The following is a 23,475-nucleotide window of genomic DNA, read 5'->3' as shown; positions in this document are numbered from 1 at the left end:
TTGTACTGACTTCTTCAAACTTTGATTATAACAAATACATAGGGATAATCAATAGATGGAGTCAGTCTTTCAAGGGCATTTAAATCTGTTCAGAAAGTTTTACGATTCATTATACTGTATAGATAGCATAATTTCACTAAGTAAATTCTGTCCTACTGGATACAAGTAGTGTCCTACTGAAACATATAAGTTAAAACAAGATTGCTGTATTGTAATTATAATTTTTGATATAATTATCATAATCTTCAGGTAAATGGGCATTTTTAAGCTATCTTTTCTACTACCAGTCTCAACATTTGACTAACAACACAATTGTTATGAGTTATTGAGCAGGATTCTGCTATAAGTCAGAAAGTGTTTTGTTTGTGATTGAAGCTTAAAGCAAGCACACAACCACTAAACAATATTTTTGTATAACTTGGCAATACTTGTTGTGATGAAGCCGGAATTTTGAAATTTTATTTATGGCTAAGATATTTAAGGTCATAGTGGACCAATAACTGGCTGTAAGCTAGTTGCTTGCTATACGTCAATAGCATTTCTGATTGCTGTCAGTTTACATTGATCTCTATGATAATTGACAAGACTATGTCTCGTTTCTAAAATCGTGCTGTTGTCAACGGCTGGACTCCTTAGAGGTATGAAGAAGTACATGTCAGGAGTTGCAATTTGACACAGAGTATTTGGTGTCCAAATCATATGCACATAAAAGAAACCAGACTTGTAGGTAGTTGAGACCGAGAACTGGGTCAAAATAAAATATAAAATGGTTAGATTGTTTCTACAAACAGGCGCGAGTGTAAGATTTGTGCATGCATTGCTTGCACTCTCCGAGACATAGTCTCATCCCAAGAATGGTTTTTCCATTTTACTTGTTTTTTATTTTAGATTTAGATCAGTTTTAAACTTTTTTTTATCTCCCACAGTTTTAGTTTTATACACTGGAGCTCAGTTTTGTTTTCTTAGAAAATACCTAGTCAGTCTTAACCAGTGTTTTAAAGGGTAAATGTTAATTATTTTAACATTTGTTTCCAGTACAGTAGTATAAATTGTTGGTATTTTTTATTTCAATTATAAGCAGAATGAATTAATAATTATTATAATTAATAAATCTTCAAATTATATGATGTTTAATTGTTTTTACATGTCACTTTAATATAAGAATCAATTAAATCAAATTTCCATTAATTGTAGTATTATTTACTTCTCTGCTTAATGTTAAGTCAGTTGTTATCATCAGTGTAGGCAAATCCAAACTGATTATAGTAAGCAGATTTGCCTGTATTACAGTACATATGTATGGGGAGATATACCAGGTGATCATAATTAAAGTGCCTGTATTCAATAATGTGTAGACAGATTTAGCAGTTTAAATGCAACTGAATGTCATACATTGACACTTCAGAACACGTGAAAGAAATTCTATAAAAAAAAATATAAAAAAACCAAAACTTGCTACTTAAAGATGTTTTTACTTCTTTTTTAATTACTGTATTTTTTGCTTTATAAAATGTTTTTTTGTATGCAAAAATTTATCTGAAAATTAGTATGCATCCTATTATCCAAATGTGCTTTATACTGTAAAGAATATTTTTCTCCCAACGATCAACATGAAAATTGTGTTTCATTCAATATAATGGTATCTCATAAGGTGAAAAATACAGTATATTGGTCAATAACTGAATGTATTTATTCATATAATAATTATAATTGCTGATAAATATAATATTTTTAATAATTTTTGAGAAGTAAAGGAATTTACATTTAGTATTGAACAATAATAGAATATTTATTTGTCTGTAAATTAATTATATAAATACAGTTAAACTTTTTTTTTTATTAAGTGAAGTTGTAAGCTAGTTTCATTGTTTCAGTATGACTAATATGTCATATTCGTCTGCTATTTTCTTACCAAGACTATTGAAACAATGAAACAAGTTCACTTGATAAAAAATTTGCATAAGCCACCCCAAATATAAAACAGTTTTTATTTTTTATTGTTTTTGGTTTTTTACAGTAAAACTTTAAGATGACCAACTTAAATCTGAGGAAAATCAGTCATCTCAACGATGATCTTTTTAAAGGAGTAAAAAAATATAATAGAGTATTTTATATAATACTGTGTACTGTAATACTACACAGTATATGTAGTATTTTAGTGTCACACTATTCAGGCTACTGTGTAGACAATACAGAAAAAACTATTTAAAAATACAATGCATTAATTAACACTATATTGCTGCAAGAAAATATATTTATTAATATATCACATGTAATCCTTTGATCCATAAGTGAAAATATAATGCATTCAATCTTAAATGTTTAATTTAAAATAATCTATAAAGGACATTTGCTTTCTGTTTCAACTTTTTGATAAGATGACACCTTCAATATTTCTTTTTATTTGGTCAAATAGATTTTTAAAAACACTGAAATTTGTCATTATTGATTACCATTTTATATACATGTATACCTTGCCTTACGTCGGTAATTGGTTCCAGGAGAACGACTTAAGTCGAAAAACGACGTAAGTCGAATTTACTTGTCTCCAAATCTACTTGTCACTAGGCTAAACCATAAATTGCCAATTCCCGTTCTGTATTTTATTTATTAATGCATTTTTAATAATGTATGGTTAATAAGGATCTATTTTAAGCTTACAAACAAATAAATTTTAGTTTTTAATATAATACAGAAAAAAGTGATCTAAATCTACGAATGCATGCATTGTAAATATAGTACACACTTGTAAATGTATATATTTTAATATGATTTTATGTGCTTTAAACGCTTTTCTAGTGATATTACGACTTCAATATTTGTGGCGGACAGACGTAAAGTCGAATAAAATGACTTAAACTTTTTTATTTTTATTTTTCCATATACTTTTTTGACAAACGACGTATAATCGGGAACGACGTAAGTCGAGGTATACCTGTATTCCTATTAGTGGAAAGTTTGAATTAATTGGATTTTTATATTACTTACTGTAATAAGAATAAAGTTTATATTAACTTGTTTTGGTGATATTAAGAGCAAATTATGTATATTTCCCACAATAGGACTGAATAGGAGAAAATAGAGACATTGAAGTTGAAAAAAATTTGACACACATTTAAATCTAGCACAACAGTGCAACATGCTCAAACATTGTATATTATTCTTACCCAAGGTTTTGACTCCATCCCAAACAGGATGATGAAAATCAATTCAAACCTTGGTTGCCTCAGAGGATATTTTACACAAAGGGATTGAGAGTAGTCATAATTATGAGTCCAGGTGATCATTGGTCAGTTAAAGGAGTGGTTGGCTTAAGGATGATTAAAAACAAGTAGCAATTTTTTCAGATTGCTACTTTATTTGGAGACATACTTCTAATTTAGATTATATGTTTAGAATAGAATATAATTTGATTAATAATAAAATTATTAATCAAATATCTTATTTATAGAAAATAAAACTTTGCTTTTGTATAAAACAAATGAATAACATTTGAATTTATTTAGATTGATTATTCATAAATATACCATTTAAATACATACAATATAGTACAATTCTGTAAAGATGATTGCATTCAATATTAGTAATTTATAGTATTATAATTCTTAGTTTTCATAATATTTTTAATAGGTTTAAAACATATTGCATTGATAATAAAATTACTAAAATATTTCAAGTGTAATTTTATATTTTAGTAATTAATTTTGATGTTGAAGTTTGAAATGTAATTTGTTTTTTAATTTTCAGTAATAAAATAGATATTTAATATAAAAGTTATAATGATTATATAGAGAATATAAAGATAATTACACATTTAATAATGCTGTTAATATTATATGTTCAAAAATTTTTATAGTGTTTTAACAAGTCGTAAAAGTAGTTCTACCTCAAGCTTACTAGAAGCTACCTCAGAAAATAGCAAAACCTTTGTATCAAGTATGGGTCAAGCTACATCAACTGAATTTTTGACAATTAGAGTAAGTATATATAAATTTTTACAAACAAAATATTAAATCTAAATGTATTTAGTGTTGGATATAAATGTTTATTTTCTATATTTTTTTCATAGTGTATTACATTATTAATTTAATACAATTAAATAAGATTTTGTATAGATATTTGCAGAATTTTATTAGTAATCATTCCAGTTCTTACAAGATAATGGATGTCATAAGCAGTTGTTGTATCTCATATTTGGGAATTATATTTACATATTTTAACAGTAATAGCTATTATAATGATCTATTTTTAGATGAGAAAAAATTTAAATTTTTTTGGAAAAGGAAAATATTTACTGGAAGATAGGAACTGATAAAGTGCATTCAATAAGGCCAAACTATAAGCATTTAAGAAAGTGGGAAACTGCTTATCATGCCTTTAGAATATTACTAATGTTTACAGAGAAGTTTACCTGTTGGAAAAATGTACTAAAACTTGTCTGAAAAACTTTGATTTGATGGTTTTATCTGTCTAGATAAGAAATATTCTGTGAATGACCATCAAAATTAATAGGGCTGCAAGTGGGTTACTTTTTTTGCAGTTAATATTTGTTTTCCTATTTTCAATATTAGATTACTTTTCGTTATAATTTGTCTTTCAACAATTAAACATACAATCATTATGAGAATGTAGATTAAAATATACATTATTATTGAAATAGAAGAAAAAACATCAGAAATATTCAGAGAAAACACTACCATTTATAGTGGTGTCATTCTTGAAAGCACTTCCATTTTAACAGATGTCATTTTTGCTGTGGAGTCTAGAAACATAGTATTGTATCCTGTAGTTGAACTTTCTAAATACAAATTGCTATGGACATGTTTAAGTTACCCTTGCTCTGTGATACATGGGTTTTGATTCAGGGATGAGGACATATTCTTCAATATTTTTGTATCAGTAAATTTGTTCTCCTCCCAAGATGTGTGTTCTTATTTTATATCATATTACAAAAATTAGGAATAGAAATAAGTACACTCTACACATCAGGTACACCTTATATACACTCAAAACCCAAGAATGAAAAATTTTTATTACTCATTGTCATTGGCCTGATATCCTAATATATATATATATATATACAGATTGATGCTCATGGTGTAATACCATGATTTTATAGGAATGGACAGCTTATCTGAATTATAGACTGTTAATGGATATGTTTCCTGAGCCAGTTATACTAAAGGAAGAACATTGTAGCTTGTTTTGGATGCTGGTCTTATTGACAAAATTATCTTTGCAATTCTTGTACTGCCAGTCTCTTGAAGTTTTTTTTTTTTTTTTTGGAATGTCATACCTGCAAAATATTTATTTCTTATGTCAGTTAATTGCTTCATTCTTTACCCCAATTGCATTTTATTATTTCAAGTGCTGATCTCTGGTAAATTCAGTGACACATTTTATAGACAGGAACTTCTCATTCAAACTTTATGAAAAATTAAGAATGCTTTGCTGTCATAGGAAAAATTTGCAAATCTGATGTGAAGACTGTGGATAAGACAGCAATATAGGAGGTAAAGAAAATCTTTGAGTAAAACAATTTGTTGTCTCTCAAAGAAATTGTTCTCAATCAGCACATTCAAAATGCCTTGAATGGACTCCAAAAGGAGGAGATACTTGTTTTTTGTCATTGTATGTAATGACACTTCATTTCAGCCTGCAAGCTCCTCAAAGAGACATTGCTATTAGTGCTTGTATCAGCAGTGTTCCATAAACAGTTTTTTTTTTCTGGTTTCTGAAAGCAAGAGGATTTCTAAAACCAGAATTTAAAAAATTCAAACTATAACTGTATAGTCATTGTGAGCTTAGCAAATATCCTTTCTATGGACATGTCAATAAACATACTTCAAGATGAATGAAAACTCTTGCAGCTGAAAAAGTTACTGAGCAGAATAAAAATACTCCTATAGATGTTTATTGGGAATCATTTCTTACTCTGAAAACTCTTTCTGAAATCTGAAATATCCTCATGTCACTAGTCATTCAGGCTTCTTTAACTTTATCTCATGGAAGTGTGGATGTGGAAAGAGGTTTTTCTCAGTCTGAAAGAATTTTGATAGATAACAAGACACACATGGATTAAAGTGCTAAATGCCAGATTCAATGTGCAAGATGTATTAAAGGAATGTGGTAATAAACCAGAGTATGTATCAATTACAAAGAAACTGATGGCATTAACAAGGTCAACTTATGTTTTCTTGTATGGGAAGAAAAGAATAAAAAGCAAAATGACTCAAAAGCAAAAAGAAGAGGAACAGCATAAGCTTATGGAAGAGAAACGAAAGGAAGAGGTATAGAAAATAAAACAATTTATTGATAAATTTTAAGACAATCTGAATTAAGCAAAGAAATGGAGACAGAAAAGAGAACAAGTGAAAAACTTTTTAAAGCAAATAAGGAGCTAAAAGTAGCTTTAGAAAAAAATGATATGAAGAAGCCAAAGCTGCTCAAGCAATGCTACAAAGCCTTAAAGTATGTAAAGTATTGTTTGTTTACTTAGCCAAAAGTAAACAAACAGATCAGTGACGACAAAGGAAATTTCATAACAAATTTCCTCAAGAAAAAATGAAAAAAAATGTGGAAAAATATGTACAGTATCTGTTTTCTTTTTTTTTTTTATATGGATTTTTTACTCAATCTGGACTTGTTTTGGTTTTCCTTTGATTTGCATTCAATTGGTTATTAGCTTGAGTATTTTACTTTTAGTTCATTTTTATTTTAGTTACATACCTCAAGTTGTGTATACAGTTTCTTGTAAAATTATGTACAAAAATACAGTGGAACTTCACTTAACGAGCATAATTTGTTCCAAAATGTTACTCAAAGTGAAATACTTGTTAAGCAAAACAATTTTTCCCATATAAATTAATATAAAAGACAATAATGCGTTCCATGCCAGAAAAAAAATACTCAAATATTTTATGTATAATGTTTATTCAAGAAAATTATACAATATAAATTGTTATGGAGCGTGAATCATCGTCATCATTTTCTTCTAGCGCAGAATGAACCAACCTGGAATGCAAATTCGATTTGCAAAAAAGAAGTAGAAATACAGTAATTTCTAATATTTAATTATAGCCTTTGCATAGCCCAAGAATTTGGCATATTCTGCAGTGTGTTTATTATATAATGGGCTATGGTTGTTGATGTTTATATGTAATAAGTCTGAACACAACTTTGGAAAAATGTGTGATCATAAGCGACACTAAGATGATAGAAGAACGAGTGCTACACACAGACTGATGTAGCATGTGCACAATCCAGGATATCCCCTTTCTTTGTAATTCATTATGTGAAATGCTGTTCATTAGATGAGTCATTTTTTTACAATTTGCTTTGCTTGTTATGAGAGGTGCTTGTTAAGTGAGGTTACCACTGTAATAATCAGTGGAAGGATTGTAAGGAACCTGGTACCTATTGGGCCTGGTACCTGGTACCTAGTGGAAGGATTGTAAGGAACTGGTACCTATATGATTGAACATTGCAGACATTGCTATAGCTTTTGTATCAAGGCATGCTACTATATGCTTTTAATTTGTTTACAAATGCTCATTAATAAGTCTGAAGATGATATGGGTGCATGACTATTTTGTTAAGATTGATTGAAAAACCAGCAAATATGTTGATGAATACAGTATTGCACAAAATTTGTATTCACAATGATTCATGTACAAATAATTTTTCATAGATTTATTTATTATACATACATTTAAAAAAATCTACACACATTCTGAGTATGAGAAATCTATTTTTAGGTACACTGTTCTTACATTGACCTACAGAAAAGAAAATACAACATTTATACACAGTTACATATATTACTGAACATAAAATGTATGCTAGCTCTAATGAAACAATGTTTGTTCAGCACAATGCAAGGTAGACTGTATACAGTTTATTGAATTTCACTGCATAGGAGTTTGAGGTCCACCTGAGATTCTGTTACTTTGCTCTTGTTTCCACACATGATCTCCCAACATGTACCAATGTGCACAGCTCTTATTGCCTTCCTCTGCTTTGATTTGCACCACATTTTCAAGAAAATTTCAATTGCAGAATATTTAGCATGCCAAATTATTATTAGACAATTTTGGATTATCAGCTACTTTTCAGTGGATAAATAAACTTCTATTGTAATATGTAATTAAGCTAGTTGAAATAAAGGAAAATATTTTGACTAATGTAATTTTTTTTTCCTATCATCTATGATAAAAATTGAAATTTATATTAATGATTAAAATAAAACATCCTACTAACCTAAGAGAGTTTATCAAAGAGAGGCAGAAAACTTTGTGTGTGCATGTGTATACTGTTTCATATAAAGTGATATTGTTCATGAAAAATAGATCAATATGCGTAAATCTTATATCATTATGTAGAAAACAATATTGTCTTTTGTGCTGACTTAGTGCCATAAACAAATAACGAATCAAACAATTTTATTTTTTGTCAAAGTAACATAATTTATAACATCAAAAATTTAGGTCATAATTTAACATTTTTTTGTAAGTAGTTTTTACTTTGATAATATACTATTGTACTGAAAACTACATAAAATAATAAGTATATGTAATTTTTTTTTATCCCTATGATAATAATTCAATTTTTGGTGAATTTTTAAAATAAAATACATCGAGTGACATTGAGTGACTGCAGTTTGGACCATTGTTTTGAAGGGTAAAGTACAACTGATCAGGTCGCATTAAAAGGGTTAAGTTCTTCTCTTCTGTCTTCAAATCCTATACCACCATTTCTAATGGTCAACTCTTTACTTCTGCAATAGTTTTCTCATGCTCGATCTAGAATAGGTTTAAGTTTATCTGAAGTGATGATCTCAGCTATGGACCACATCATCTTCCAGCAGGAGGTTACAGATGTATCTTTGATGTCCTCTGTCACCTGTTTTATTAGGAAGAAACTGGCAGCTATGATGAAACCATTCTAAAACTAAATTACTGAGATTGTCATTGCTGTCTAAACCCTTAACAATGCAACTCATACTGCAAAGTACTATATTATTTTTCCAACTTTTCCAACGATTATCAACACGACTGTGTGCCGGAAATAGCCGTTCCCTAACGGGTACTTTGCGCAGATTCGCATTGGTGTGCCAGGCCTGGACTTTAAGCGTGCACTGAATTAAATAATGACCAAGTTTGTCAATAACAAATCAAATATTTAATAAAGGTTCTAGTAATAAACTATATACAAAACTTAGTAAAAATCAAGTAACAATTTATTCAATGAAAGTCAATAAGAATCAACCCGACAAAACTCAATCAATCTATTTTTTAACTTGATTCTATTGCCCTTTGGAATTTGACAAAAAATTCAAAGACTTAACTTATGTACAATAATTCTTATGAATTAAAGATCCTAATTGTCACCTCAATATACTAGGAACCTTTTTCCTCAACTCTCAAGACTTTCTCTAATCTTCGATCCACAAATCGAATAACTTCAAAATTGCCTTGGAACTATTTTATCCTATCGGACACCTTTCTTGTTCACTGCTACGAAGCTCACCAAGCTCGTTGCTATCTGGAGTTCACCTCGTTCGTCTTCACTTGACGTTCGGTTTTTATACTGTGAGGTGACGTCACAATTCTGAATGAGATCACTCCTCATTTATATACTTATTCACTAACAATAAAAACTTTTCTATTTGTCTGGTAGCCTATTTTCCGACAATACTCGCTAATTTTTTACATTATTCTTTTTGACAATTTTTGGGATGTTTTATTCTTTTAAGGTTTAGCGAATTTAAGTTGTGCGTGTAGGGTCTTCTCCCCCCTTTTCTCGGTGCAGACTTACTTTTTTCTGCTCGGGAACGCAAGTGTGCGTGAGTTTTTTCTACGGCGCTTTTCTCTCGTTGGTGAGTTGGTTTCTCTTCTATTTTTAAGTTTCTAAGGTGAATGGTGAGGAAACCTTCGTCCTAACAAAACATAAGCCCCAAACAAAAATATAATAAAAAGCAAAAATAAAAGTAAATAAAAAATAACGCTCGGACTTGGTTCCTTACAATACATCTCTTCATATAATTGGTTTTAAGGGATCCTATATCTCTTAATTAAATGGCTGGGATAAAGGATGTAGTATTAGGAAATAGACAGTATCTACTTTGTCATTTGCAAACTTGTTTGCGTAACTTGGATGTCCTGGATATTGTCTAGTGAAAGGAGGACTTTAAATGGAAACCCTTCAGGAATTAAACAATGGTGGAATTAATCTGAAAAGAGGTCTTTTGTTGTTCAAGCTTTCTTGATTCACATTAATTAAAACATGTATATTCTGGTTTTTCAATTGTAATTTAACTTTTACTTGGAAAGCTAATTCTAGACTAAATTAGTTAAAAAATATTTCTGTTTTAATAAATACTTTGGTTTCCTTTATTTAGTAGCTTATTTCTAAATTTTGAATTAAGGTAGTACACTTAACTATAAAATTATATTAATGATTAAATCTGTCTGAAAATCACACTTTGATATTACACTTTGATATCAAATAATTTTTACTTTCCTGGCAGTTATATATCAGAGGGAAAGTATTGTAATCAATTAAATTTTGATCCTCCAGGTTTTTTTGCATTTCTCAATGTTTTAAAGTCTCCTGATTCCAATAACATCAAAAAATGTGAACACAATTTTGTATATGTGAGTGTATTTATGTGTGTGTTGGGCCTGTATTTTGCTTTATATTTCAAGACTCTATGAACCAAAAGTTTTGAAATATGGCAGGAATAATTCTATATATGGGGCATTGATGCTATTACATTTTGGAGATTATAAGTCAAGAAGGGAGATAGAGGAGAGTCATATCTCGAGTGAGGTCAAACACATTTTTATATATTCTGAGCATTTACAAAATGATTTGTGTAATTATAATGCTATCTAAGCATTTTTAAAATTTGTTACATATAGCTAAATATACAGACAACTATACTTGAACAGATATATTATTTGTTGAAAAATTTTAAAATCTCACACTTAATAGAAAATTTATTCATTATTAGCATTTACAATTTTTTAAAAATTCATCCATGCCTCATCTATAAGGCTTTTGTCTTTTATAATAATAATTATAAAAAATTACTTTTTAATAAATGAATCTTGTAACATATGTTCCAAATATAATTTTTTCCTTTGACTTCGTGTTTGAGTGCCAGGAAAGATGTGCAAGAACCCTTTCCAGCTTTTTATCAAGGTTTTTATTAATTTGTAAAAATTATCTACTTATCTGATTTATTTGAAAAATAACGAATTATATGTTATTTACTGTGAAGGAATAAAAAGGATGAAAAATTTACAGATGTATTGAATTAATATCAAATTATGAAAGTTTCAGACAATTTATGATGTTTTAAGGTAATACGTAGTGTACGTTTTTCTGTAATTTTGCAGAAAAACAATTTTTTTCCTTAATATCTTCAAGTCCTTACATTAACAATTAAGTTGTTAATATTTTATTTTTAATCTGTGAGAATCTGATATTATAATCTGAATTTCAAAAACATGTTTTCCAATAAAGATATTTCCATTCTGGCTTCTAAAAAGTATTACTGGTTTGTTTTTCTGTCTGCTTTTATTGATTTTTCTTTTAATATTAAAGATGAATTTTTTTTTGTAAGAGTTTTTATAAGTAGTGATTTAAAAGTCAATAATAGTTCTTACAAACTTTAAATCAAATTTAAATCAAAATATAAGTAGTCTGTGTTAATGGTTATAAACTTCTGTTTGTCTAATAATAATTGTTTTGAAAAATATAATATTAAAAGATAATTAATCAAAATTCAGTTACTGTTATTTTGTGAGTTATTTTGTGAGTCTATTATTTTTTCTGTATTGGAAGAACAATAGAAGAACATGCTTCTTGTTAATAGAATTGCATGACTTATTGTGAAAGTTATCCAAAAATGGATAAATTTCAGTAACTATGTTTCATTCTTTGAAAGTTTTTTGTATTTATGTACTCTAATTTGTTTCAGTTTTTTTCCAATATAGCTCAGAATAAGTTCTTAGGGCAAATCTTCAGAAAGTATGTTTTAAATTTAATTGATATTAATGGATTTATTGGAAAATAATTGAGAAATTTAAATAATAATCAATATTTTATTTTAAATAATTATATATAATTATTATAATTAATGAAAAGGAGGAAGATAGAGGTGAACTTCGAAATGGAAAACGTAGAAGTTGGGATGATGATTTTACATTAAAACGACAATTTTCTGCTCTTATACCTACCTTTGATCCTCGTCCAGGACGAACAAATGTTAATCAAACAACAGATTTAGAAATACCTCCTCCAGGTATTTAATTAATTTATTTTAAGTGAGAAAATACAAATATAATTAGAATTTTCATCTAACTTGAATTTACTAATTAGGTTCAGATGAATCTAAATCTGAAGAAATAAGAGAATTAACATTGCAACCACAGTTGATTTTAACACTAAAAGGACCTAACTTACCTGGGGTAAATAAATTTAATATATATATATAATTGAACAGCAGTTATTCAAATTGATAAATTTTTTCTTAAATTTGTGTACACTTTTAATTTATAGGTACCTGATTTAGAATTGGAACTATCAAATCCTGATTGGACAATATTTAGAGCAGTACAGCATCTGGTTCAAGCTTCTGAAATTGGTACAAGGCAAGATAAAATACGGAGATTGTGGGAACCAACTTACATGTAAATATATTAATCATTAAAAATAATTTCAGATTATATTAATATTAGATTGTAATAACTACATAATTTTATAAATGATTGATATAAATGAGTATTTATTTATAACTTTAAGCTGGATATTATGAGGATGAGTCAAAACAAATTGATTTTTTTTCCCTCCTGTTGAAATTATAGCACTAACAAATATTCCTAGTCTATATCACTAAAAATTAGTTACCAATACATCTGACAAAAAAAAAATTGCATGAAAATGAGGTAATTCATTATACAGGTATCCCTTGATTAACACGGTGAATTAAAATCCCTTGATGCTACTGTGCATATCAAAATTGCATTAATCAAATACGATGGTACCTTGGTACTCTACTGAACAATTAGATCCCACTAGAACAAATTTTTCTTTAATAAAAAATATTTTTATTTTTATTTTGTCATCCATAAGAAAAGTTTTATATGATGAAAATTAATAACTAATTTAAAAATAAAATGAAACCTTAGAGCTGCCTATCTTCATCATACAAAATTATACTTGATTCAGTTTATGTTCTTCACTTTATGCATACTGAACATAATCATGTCAGTGACACACTAAGATTTTTAACAATGTCTTCTTGAAATTTCTTTTTTGTCAACAGTTTTTGGACACCCCATATGTTTTCTATCCTTTGGATCAAAATTTCTCAAACAAAACTTACAAAACACATTTGATATGTCCAACATTTAGGAGCATCTTCTTCATACACTAAAAATATCTTTTACTGTTTGTATAGCATTATATCCTTTATGAAACTTAAAAAGCATACATAATATGCCTGATATGCAGATGTTTTGGTTTGATTTTAAACAAACAAAATGTGAAGTACAGTTTTAAAATAAGCTTCTAAACAAAGAATACAATCTTACAATTAGCAGTAATGTGTTAAATTTCACAGTTATTGTAATTAAACTACATATCTATATCAGAAATCACCCTCAGCACAAAAATAGCAAATTCACCGACACCTTGCTGAGAAAAACATATGTCAAGTAAAGAAGGCTGTTAAAGCTGTCTTAATTAAAACTTTTGCCCTGTATATAAAGGGATTGCTGAAATTAATTTTGCACATTAATCAAATCCCACATTAAGCAAGGGGCATTTGTATAAAAGTTCTACTGTATTTATAAACAATACATGTATTTGAAAAAGGAACATTAATGATACTTTATTTTTTGATGTGTAAAACAAAAACACCATTACCAATGATTGCCAATTATTTTAAACTGTTTGGTTAGTTGAAAGGTAATAGTTGTGTTAATTTTATATTATAAATAAAAAAATCATAAATTAAATTTTCACACATTTAAATTTAACTAATTATATTTTTTTATTTATAATCTAAAATCAATACTTGTATTAAGTTTGAATTAGAATTTTTTATGCATTTAAATTCTAAAATTCACTTGATTCAATGAAATTCAAATTTATATTAATTAAAGATATCAAATTTTATTGACTATATTTTATCAGTTAACTTACTTTGAGATTAGAAATATAAATATTAAATTTTGTCTCATACAGAATATTAGGGTATAATAACTGTAAAAATATTGCCATGGTTTTTTATAACGTAGATCGTTCTGATTGGTCAACCAATGTCAATTTTAAAAATACATTAATTCCGTTTTACAGCCAGATGCACTCCAGAAATAGTTTGATTTTAAATGTTCAACTGTGTTGAACTCTCTTATTGAGAGTTAGCAAAGTTTTGTTTTTTCTCTTGTTTTATTGTTTTCAAATTAATTAGTTAACTTTTATTAATTTGAGACTTAATAAATTATATTCCATGTCCTGTGACTATATACCTTTAGTTTTAATTTGTTGTTTTACATATTTTCTTTAAAAGTTCTATTCTATATTGCATATTTTGCAAAATTAAAAAATGCTCATTATGATATCTTAATAATAATTATAAAATTTTTTTAGTATCTCATACAGAGAAGCTAAAGATGATGAAAAGAAAGCTAAGAAAGTAAGAAATAATTATTTGAAGAATTGTTTAAAATTTAAAAAAATTTTTTCATTTAGTTTAATAAATTCCTACGATATTAGAGTTAATGAACTGACATCCAGAATATTGAATAGAATTAATAACATATTGTAAAGAGTTTGATGTCATAAAGTAGTATAAATGTTTCTTTGAACATTTAATTGTTCTGAATGTTTATTATACAACTTGAAATAAATTTAAGAAGCTGAATTATTTGGAAAACATAAAAGTGAGTTTTTACTATTATGAGATAAAATAAAAACAGAAGTTAGTGTTAGGCAAGTGTAATGACAAAATATCTTGAAATTATAGTATGGACAAAGCAGAGATGATTCATTTTGAAGAGATATGTTTGTATTAGAATCTTTTTATTAAACTAGTTCTTATAGCTTAACAGTAAATGGAAACAAACTGATTTACAAGAAAAGTAGAAAACAGCTTTTGTGTTAGCATTATTTTATTAGCATAGCTTTCTTATTAGCAAAATTGAAATTTCATGGACAAACTTTTATGATAGAAGTGGATTAGTATGTTTATTGTTTTTCAAATAATTTAAGTTTCTGTAAAATAATTTTACAATTCAAGATTTTATTTGTTTTTAATGTTGTNTTTGTACTTGTATATGTGAATTATTACATGTAAGATGTGCCAGAATTTGGGAAACAAACCAGCTACATTAAATAAATTAAAAAGTAATATAAACAAAAGTACTTGATTTTTTTTGAGGAAATTTGTGAAATTTTAATTGGTATCAACATCAACAAATTCAGTATAAATAAGGTTAAAAATTTTATTTAATTTTATTTATGAAGGATATGGCTGATTCAGTTCCTATTGTTAAATCTTCATTACCTAAAGATTCTACATTAAAAGATCAAGATTTCACTGTAAATAGTCCAAATAATACAGCAACTTGTACTCTTCCTTCAATATCTTTAGATTCAACTAGTTGCACAGTTGAAGAAGTCTTACAAGTACTACGGTTACTTTATGTGCTTTCAAAAGAAAATCCAAATTGTATATATGACAATGGTAAGAATTTAATGTAAAATAATTATTTATATAAAATATATGTACAGTGGAGCATTAAAAATAGATTTCATCTGGATTTTCAAATATACATGTAAATTAGCCAAACTCTAAATACATTGAAAATTAAACTTTCAATTAAACAATTCAAGACAGTATTTCACAAGGAATGTAGTAATATTACAAAAATTCAACATATAATTTACAGAATCAATATATTTAAATAAAAAATGCACTAATCATAATTAAAAAATTACAAATTCTGAATGAATGTTAGAACATCAATAATGTAAGGCTGAAAAAACTTGAACAACAAAATTAATTTTGAAAGGGGTTAGTAGCCTATTTGAAAAATGGAAGAGAGAGCTGTTCAAGTATCAGACTTGAACTGTTGAACTTTGTAAATTATATATTGAATCTGTTATTCAGCAACTTTTTTTCTAATCCTGATAAAAATTTAATTTGAATCATTCAAAATTATCCTATTTTTGAATGATTTGAGAATTTTATTGTCTCTATCTAAATTTCAAAGTATCCCCCTTTTTTTGTCTTATAAGATGCACTTTTTTGTAACTAAAATTTATCTGAAAATTAGAATGCATCTTGTAAATCAAATTTGTCTCATACTGTGAAGAATATTTTTTCCAAATAACTAACTTGAAAAATGTGATGCATACAATATATCAGTACATGTACTGTACATCTTATAAAGTAAAAATACAGTAATTTCATTTTAAAAGATAACATTTGCATTTTTAAATATATTTTTAAAAATCTCTTTAAAATATTTAGTATCTTTTTAATTATTACAAGTCTAACTTTAAATAAACTAAGTTAAAAAGTTACATTATATAATAATTAAAAACACAAAAAAAAGTTTGATTCTTTATAAAAGAAAAGAACATTTTAGATTTCTTCATGTTTTATATAAAGTAAGTATGAGATATTTTCTTATAGTACATTAATAGAGTATGCTATGTGGAGAGATGTAGTATTTGTGAAAAGTGGTATCAGTTGTATACATACAGTATGTATATACAAGGTGTTGCAATATAATTTAACCAGGAGATTTTCATTAATTACTATTTATATTAATTACAGATTTTATGATATTGTGAGATCCAACCTCAGAATAAGTCCAAAATTGTTCATTTTCCCCCTAAATTTTCGACATATATGAAATAAATTTGTCACCTCCTCGTTAAAATAACATTGTGGGAAAAAAGAATCAAATATCGATAGAAACTTATAACTTTCATCGTTAATATAAACATTCAACCCTCAAACAATGACATTCCTCTGCTGCAAGACAAAAAGTTTATAGTTAAAGTCCGAATTTGTCATTTTGTTTTGGTCCCGGGAACAACTTTAACCTCCATACCTGCGGAACCAACTCTACCTCACACAATAGGGGATCACCTGACTAATTTCCCCTGCCCGAAGCTATAAAAGCGACTTCTTTCCCCCTCCTCAGGGGAGTCTTACAACTACGGCCGTCGGAAAGGGTTCAGTCTTGGAGGATTTTGACTTTGTGCATCGATCATAAAAAAAAAAGGACTAAAATTTTCCCACCTACGTGGAAGTAAACTAGAGGTATGGAGCAGTTAATGTAAACTCTCTCTCCGCAAGTTAGGAGCTAGTGAACTAAATTCATTTCTCCAGATGTTAGATTTTGTAATTGTTAATTTCTTCGTTAATCTAATAAATTGTTGTTTCCATTGTTAAATGGTGTCATTTACTCGCATATCGCCTATGCCTCGTCGACGACCCCTCTCACCTCCTCCACTCGACCTGACAAAAAATATCCCGACCCTTCAGGACTGCGTTCGAAATTTAGCCATCTTGACAAGTGAGCAGGTTTAACGACCTGTAGCCGAAAAGGGAGAGTCGGCAGTTCCCGATCTCCCCAGCGGTTCGCATAATATTGAACATTACTAACATAAAATAACAAGAACCATTCCATTGTTCATGAAGGTGAGGAAGGGATGTGGTGAATGATGGTGACATGACTCTTACCAGTTTAAAAAAATACCAAAGATATCCATCAAAACTGAAAGAGTTAGTAAATAATTTTAAAGACAAAGGAATACAACTGATATTAATATTTTGAGATGTGAACTGTGTGATATTACTATAAATTTGGATGAAAAGTATCTCTCTTCACCAGTTAAGCAGCACAATTCTAATAGGGAAAAAAAAAGAAAAACAAAAAGAGGCAGAAATTTATTTTGCCGTCATTAAAATTCTGTAAAGAACAATGCAAGCAAGAAGAATGAATTTTCACGTGAACTTGTTACAGCTTTAATATGGTCAAGGATTGGTCTTAACTTCGTAAATCATCCAGCATTCAAAAACTTTCCAGAAAAGTATACCAAGCACTCAATCCCTGACCAAAGCATTCAAAGGTAAAGCTATGTGCAGCCTGCATATGAATCAACATGTTGAACATTCTCATTGGTCCATCAATAGCCAATTCAACTCATACTGTTAAGATTTTACAAATTAGAAAAGACAAGTTCTACACCAGGGGTGGCCAAAACGTGGCGCATTGGACGATTACAAGTGGCGCTTCAGTTAGTTCTGAGCAAAATTGCCAGATTTGGCTTTTATGCGATTAAGAATATTATATAAAAAAATAAATTTTTTACAGTCTGTCATGGCAAGTTCATTTGTTGCACAATTCATTACNCCAGGGGTGGCCAAAACGTGGCGCATTGGACGATTACAAGTGGCGCTTCAGTTAGTTCTGAGCAAAATTGCCAGATTTGGCTTTTATGCGATTAAGAATATTATATAAAAAAATAAATTTTTTACAGTCTGTCATGGCAAGTTCATTTGTTTCACAATTCATTACAGTCTATTTTGCAGATAAAATGAGTGTTCTCCACATTGTAAATTACAGTGAATGCACGTATTTTGAGTCTTGCGATCTTTATTTCCGATCAGTTTACAGGCGTGTAAATGGCCGAAAACATTTATTGTGATTAAAGTTATTCCAAGCTGATCTTGTTCTCAGAGCCAATAATTGTGGTGCAGAGTAATCTTCACCAAACAAGACTCTGGCAGCAATAGCACCGTCATGAAGCAATAGCCCTCTCGTACAGGAGATTATTGTTGACTATTGTAAATTGGTGCTTCAATAAACTGTCATAAATTAATTAATTCAACTGCGTGATAAAGTTATTCCCTTTTCTCTCCTAAGTGAAGCAGATTTATTCTTATCTCTATTTATCAACCCCTAACATTGAACGTAAGATTGTACAAAAAGTGTTCGAGGTATATGGCGCATCTGAACTCGTCTGTCAAAAAATTGGCGCATGGTATGTAAAAGGTTGGCCATCCCTGTTCTACACTGTTATGTAGGTCTTCAATGATGCATGTACCAGACTGTGGAACTTTGCAATTTTGTATGAAAAGGTTTGGTTACTTGTAATAGGCCAGACACTAAGTGCATGCTCAAATGTAAAGTTGACATATATGAATCTGAGACATGTCACTTGTCTTACCCATTGCCTTAGCAGAGTATGTGAAGCAATTAGGATCAAATTTTTTTGGGTCAACAATGAAAAAGACTGATTAAATGTCCTGCAAATGTACATCTATATAAAGAGATAACTGGCTTGCCACTCTCAAAATACCTTAATAACCAGGTGGGACATGTGGATTCAAGTAGCATATTTTAAATTGAAAACTTTTGTCCATGGAAGCATTCATTAATAAATCAGACAAAAAATTCTCAGTGACCACAGTATATCTCAAGAATCTGTTGAAACAAAAAGCTGTATTAAAGGAACTCTATACCGTTCATTCATATAAGTTCCTGTGCAGTTTATTTTCTAAGCTTGAGGAAAGTGATCTGTCTACTGAGAAGCAGTGGAAGATTTTTAAACACACCAAAATCCAGTTGGATAGATTCGCTTTAGAGAAACTTTAATACTCCATGAGGAAAAGTTTAGATATTCAAAATATAATTCCTGAGATTGTTAACTTACAAAACCTGGAATTTTTACTGAAAACTAAATATGCTACTCTGAGATTTGTTGATGTTGAAATTGTTTTCACATTCCAAAAATTTACTTTCCTTTCACTGTCTGTAGCTGACTATGAAGAATGTAGAACAGCTGTGTGTTTGCTTTAATTTATAAACAGCTTTTCTGTTTGTAAATTATGAAACTGGATGGATCAGATTCTAAAACTGACTGGTTTAAATTTTTATCATTTTCTTGAGTTTGTGTGGTCTATGTATACTTTATGGACAATAAAATGATCGTTTTACTTCTATATATTTTTAGGAGCACTTTTTTGGCACTTTTTAATTTTTTTTTTTGTTTTTAAATAAAATTTGCACCTCAACTATCCTAGTTTACTAACCAGAAATGAAATATTTCATCATCTGTTTTTTTTTTTTTGTTATATCACTACAGTTGCTGATGTGAAGTTAATGTTGGGAGATTTGCATTGTCATTTTGATAATAAAATGCAATATTTGGAATTATTTATATCTGATATTAGCTTTTAATTACTCTTTCATTATCATGTAGAATATATAAATATAGTGTATGATATGATAACTTATGCACTACAATAAAAGCTTTCTGTGGGATTTTATTGTGTATATTCATAGAAATTTATTTTGAGATTTACTGAATTTTATTAAAAATTTGATATATCAAATACATTTTAAACAGATATTTAGGAAAACCAATGAATGTATTATAAATATTTCAATTCTAGATGAGATTTTTCTACATTGACACTGTTGAAATATTTTAAACACAAAAGTATGTTTTAAGTGCTGTTATTTAAAAATATATTTATAGAATATAAAATATTTAATGAATTGAATGAAAGTTTAATGAAAAATTTCTATATTTATATACACACGTATGAAATAGGGCCAAAAGTTTCCAGCCTATGTTTTAGATGTTATAGGTATAAAACAATAATGTAATTTTTTTGATTTGATCTTCTTGAAGTTCAACACACTTATTACATCTTGGAATTAGCATTCGAATACTCTTGAAAAAAATAGTCTGCAGTTTTGTCTTGTCTGCAAAATGCTCATAAACTGCCTCCTACAACTCTTCTTCACTTTTTCAAAGGTTTATTTGTGTTTCAGTAACAGGTAGTAATCACTAGGTCCTGACTGTAGAGTGGGGATGATCAAGCTCCTCAAAGCCACACTCCTTCATAGCAGCCTCAGTAATGGCAGCAGTGTGCACTGGCACATTGTCTCACAAGAGGCAAACATGATGCAAATTAATGCAACAAGTCTAACTAAAATGAGTGTTTCTAAGCGACTTATGGAAATTGGCAGGAAAAACTGTTTTATTAATCCACATACAGATGGTGCTGTCTGTTACTATTATTATTTTATTCCTACCATGTCTAAAATATAATTAGGCCAGAAACTTTTGATGCCTACCATGTACAGTACATGTGTGCTTTTTTAGAAATGAGTCTAAGAAAAGTTTTCAAGTTCTTGATTTTAATAATGGAATTTAATTAGAACTTTAAATTTTTATTTGTTTTTAATGTCAGTTTTTCTTACTTTTTGATTATATTAACCTTAACTTTTATATTTCCAGATTTGGAAGATTCAGTTTTCAATGTTCCTGCTGATGATTTCATAAGTAGAAAAATTACAAATAAATTGGTTCAACAAATTCAAGTAAACTATTTTTTATTATCTAAGTTATTCGTATTTCTAATTACAATCGTTTTAAAGTTTTTCCAATATATTTGTTTCAAAATTTTTATAAGCATACTATATGACATAAACTATTGTTTTTGTATGTGTTCTGTGTTTGTATTTTATGAGGGAGAAGACTATCACTTGCAGTTAGTTGTATTTTTTTATTTAAATATAACAAATAAATAAATATATTTAAATGATAAAAGCAGTTTATTGATATAAATGTTTATGATGCTGTTATTAATTTTATAGTGAAAATGTATGTTAATCAAAATGTAAAATTTTCTAATCTGAAGGATCCCCTAGTATTAGCATCTGGAGCACAACCTGAATGGTGTGAACATCTCACCTATTCCTGTCCAATGTTGTTTCCATTTGAGACTAGACAACTGTATTTTACTTGTACAGCATTTGGAGCATCAAGGTTATTTTGCATTAGCTACCTTAAAAATCTATTTATTTATATTTTTTTTCAGATCATTAAAGTTGATTTATTTATTTAGATCAATTGTTTGGTTGCAAAATCAACGTGATGCTGCGTTGGAAAGAAATAGGGGACCTTCTCCTAGACGTGATGATCCACATGAATTTCGTGTGGGACGACTTAAACATGAAAGAGTTAAAGTTCCAAGAGGAGATCAGTTATTAGATTGGGCTATGCAAGTAATGAAAGTACATGCAGAAAGAAAGAGTATTTTAGAAGTATGTTTAAATTTTAATGTATATTATTATTTTTTCTACATTAAGGTTATATGTAAATTTTAATAATGTACTGTAAATAAATAAGTAAACGTTTGAGTATAAGTTATTTCATAAATTATTAATAATCTAATATTTTGGCATCTTTTAACATGCTATTGAAATGTTATAAATTTAGGTTGAATTCATTGATGAGGAAGGAACTGGTTTGGGACCAACATTAGAATTTTATGCTCTAGTGGCAGCTGATCTTCAAAGAAGAGATCTTGGTTTATGGCTTTGTGATGATGAAATTCATCATACTAATGTAAAAATTATTTTCAATAGAACTATATAGTTAAAAATTATATTCTACATTGATATTTTCTATAATATTATAGAATATCTTTCAGGTTGAAACAGGAGAAGGCTTGAAACCACCTGGTTATTATATTTTTTCACCTTTTGGTTTATTTCCTGCACAATTACCACAAGATAGTGATGATTTAGAGAGGGTGGAACAATATTTTCATTTTCTGGGCATCTTTCTTGCAAAAGCATTACAAGATAACCGTCTTGTTGATCTTCCTTTATCTCGTCCTTTTCTAAAATTGATGTGTCATGGTGAAGTATCCAGTAAAATTAGGGACAAGTAAGTTTTTAGCCTCTATGTCCAATTAATTGATTTATTTATGAATTGTTTTAAATGTTTTATATTAATCTTTTTAATAACTATTTTTAATTTGCTATAAATTTTAAGGACTTATCAGACCACAGTTTTCAATTGGAAAGTATTTTCAAGTATTTTTATCTTAGAATACTTGAAAATACTTTCCAATTGAAAACTGTGGTCTGATAAGTCCTTAAAATTTATAGCAAATTAAAAATAGTTATTAAAAAGATTAATTAAAATATAGGACAAAAAGCAAATAATTATAATGTTTTATATGTAGATGAGTATACTTTGAGTTTATCATGTTTTATGTTGCATTAGTAAAAATGTTTGTTAGAAAGTTTTCAGATTTAATATTCATAAGAAATAACAGAAATTATTGAGGAAAAAATTATTTTCAAAACTCAGATTACAAAACAATGCATTGTTCATTTGTTTTATTTCTTTATAATGTTTTAATTTACTCCAATGAAAGCAATTAGAATTTTCTTTTTAGTATTTCTACTAAAAAGAAAATTCTAATTGCTTTCATTGGAGTAAATTAAAAAATTATAAAGTTTAAATATTTCATACATTTCTCTAAAACAGTCTCAAATTTAAAAAACTCATCATTCTTACATTCTAAATGAAAACAATTTACACAATTTACACTTTTGCCATGGTTTTTTATAACGT

At 28.3% G+C, this 23,475-nt stretch overlaps 1 protein-coding gene across 1 annotated transcript in view; it reads left to right on the top strand.

Annotated features, from left to right (window-relative positions):
• The window catches only part of LOC111619223 (E3 ubiquitin-protein ligase HECTD1-like), a 202,998-nt gene that overhangs the window by 174,110 nt on the left and 5,413 nt on the right, over positions 1–23,475 (top strand). Inside the window, exons 26-36 of the mRNA XM_023360909.1 lie at positions 3,857–3,992; positions 12,127–12,310; positions 12,388–12,476; positions 12,568–12,698; positions 14,662–14,707; positions 15,538–15,757; positions 21,343–21,425; positions 21,746–21,873; positions 21,953–22,151; positions 22,327–22,455; positions 22,541–22,779. Coding sequence (XP_023216677.1) covers positions 3,857–3,992; positions 12,127–12,310; positions 12,388–12,476; positions 12,568–12,698; positions 14,662–14,707; positions 15,538–15,757; positions 21,343–21,425; positions 21,746–21,873; positions 21,953–22,151; positions 22,327–22,455; positions 22,541–22,779 — 1,584 coding nt within the window. The remainder of the gene's footprint in view (positions 1–3,856; positions 3,993–12,126; positions 12,311–12,387; positions 12,477–12,567; positions 12,699–14,661; positions 14,708–15,537; positions 15,758–21,342; positions 21,426–21,745; positions 21,874–21,952; positions 22,152–22,326; positions 22,456–22,540; positions 22,780–23,475) is intronic.

This window comes from Centruroides sculpturatus, unplaced genomic scaffold, assembly GCF_000671375.1.
Source record: "Centruroides sculpturatus isolate CEXI.00-Female unplaced genomic scaffold, Cexi_2.0 scaffold114, whole genome shotgun sequence".
NCBI classification, from domain to species: Eukaryota; Metazoa; Arthropoda; class Arachnida; order Scorpiones; family Buthidae; genus Centruroides; species Centruroides sculpturatus.
The sequence above is the reverse complement of the archived record's forward strand: the minus strand, read 5'-3'. Positions and strand labels throughout refer to the sequence as shown.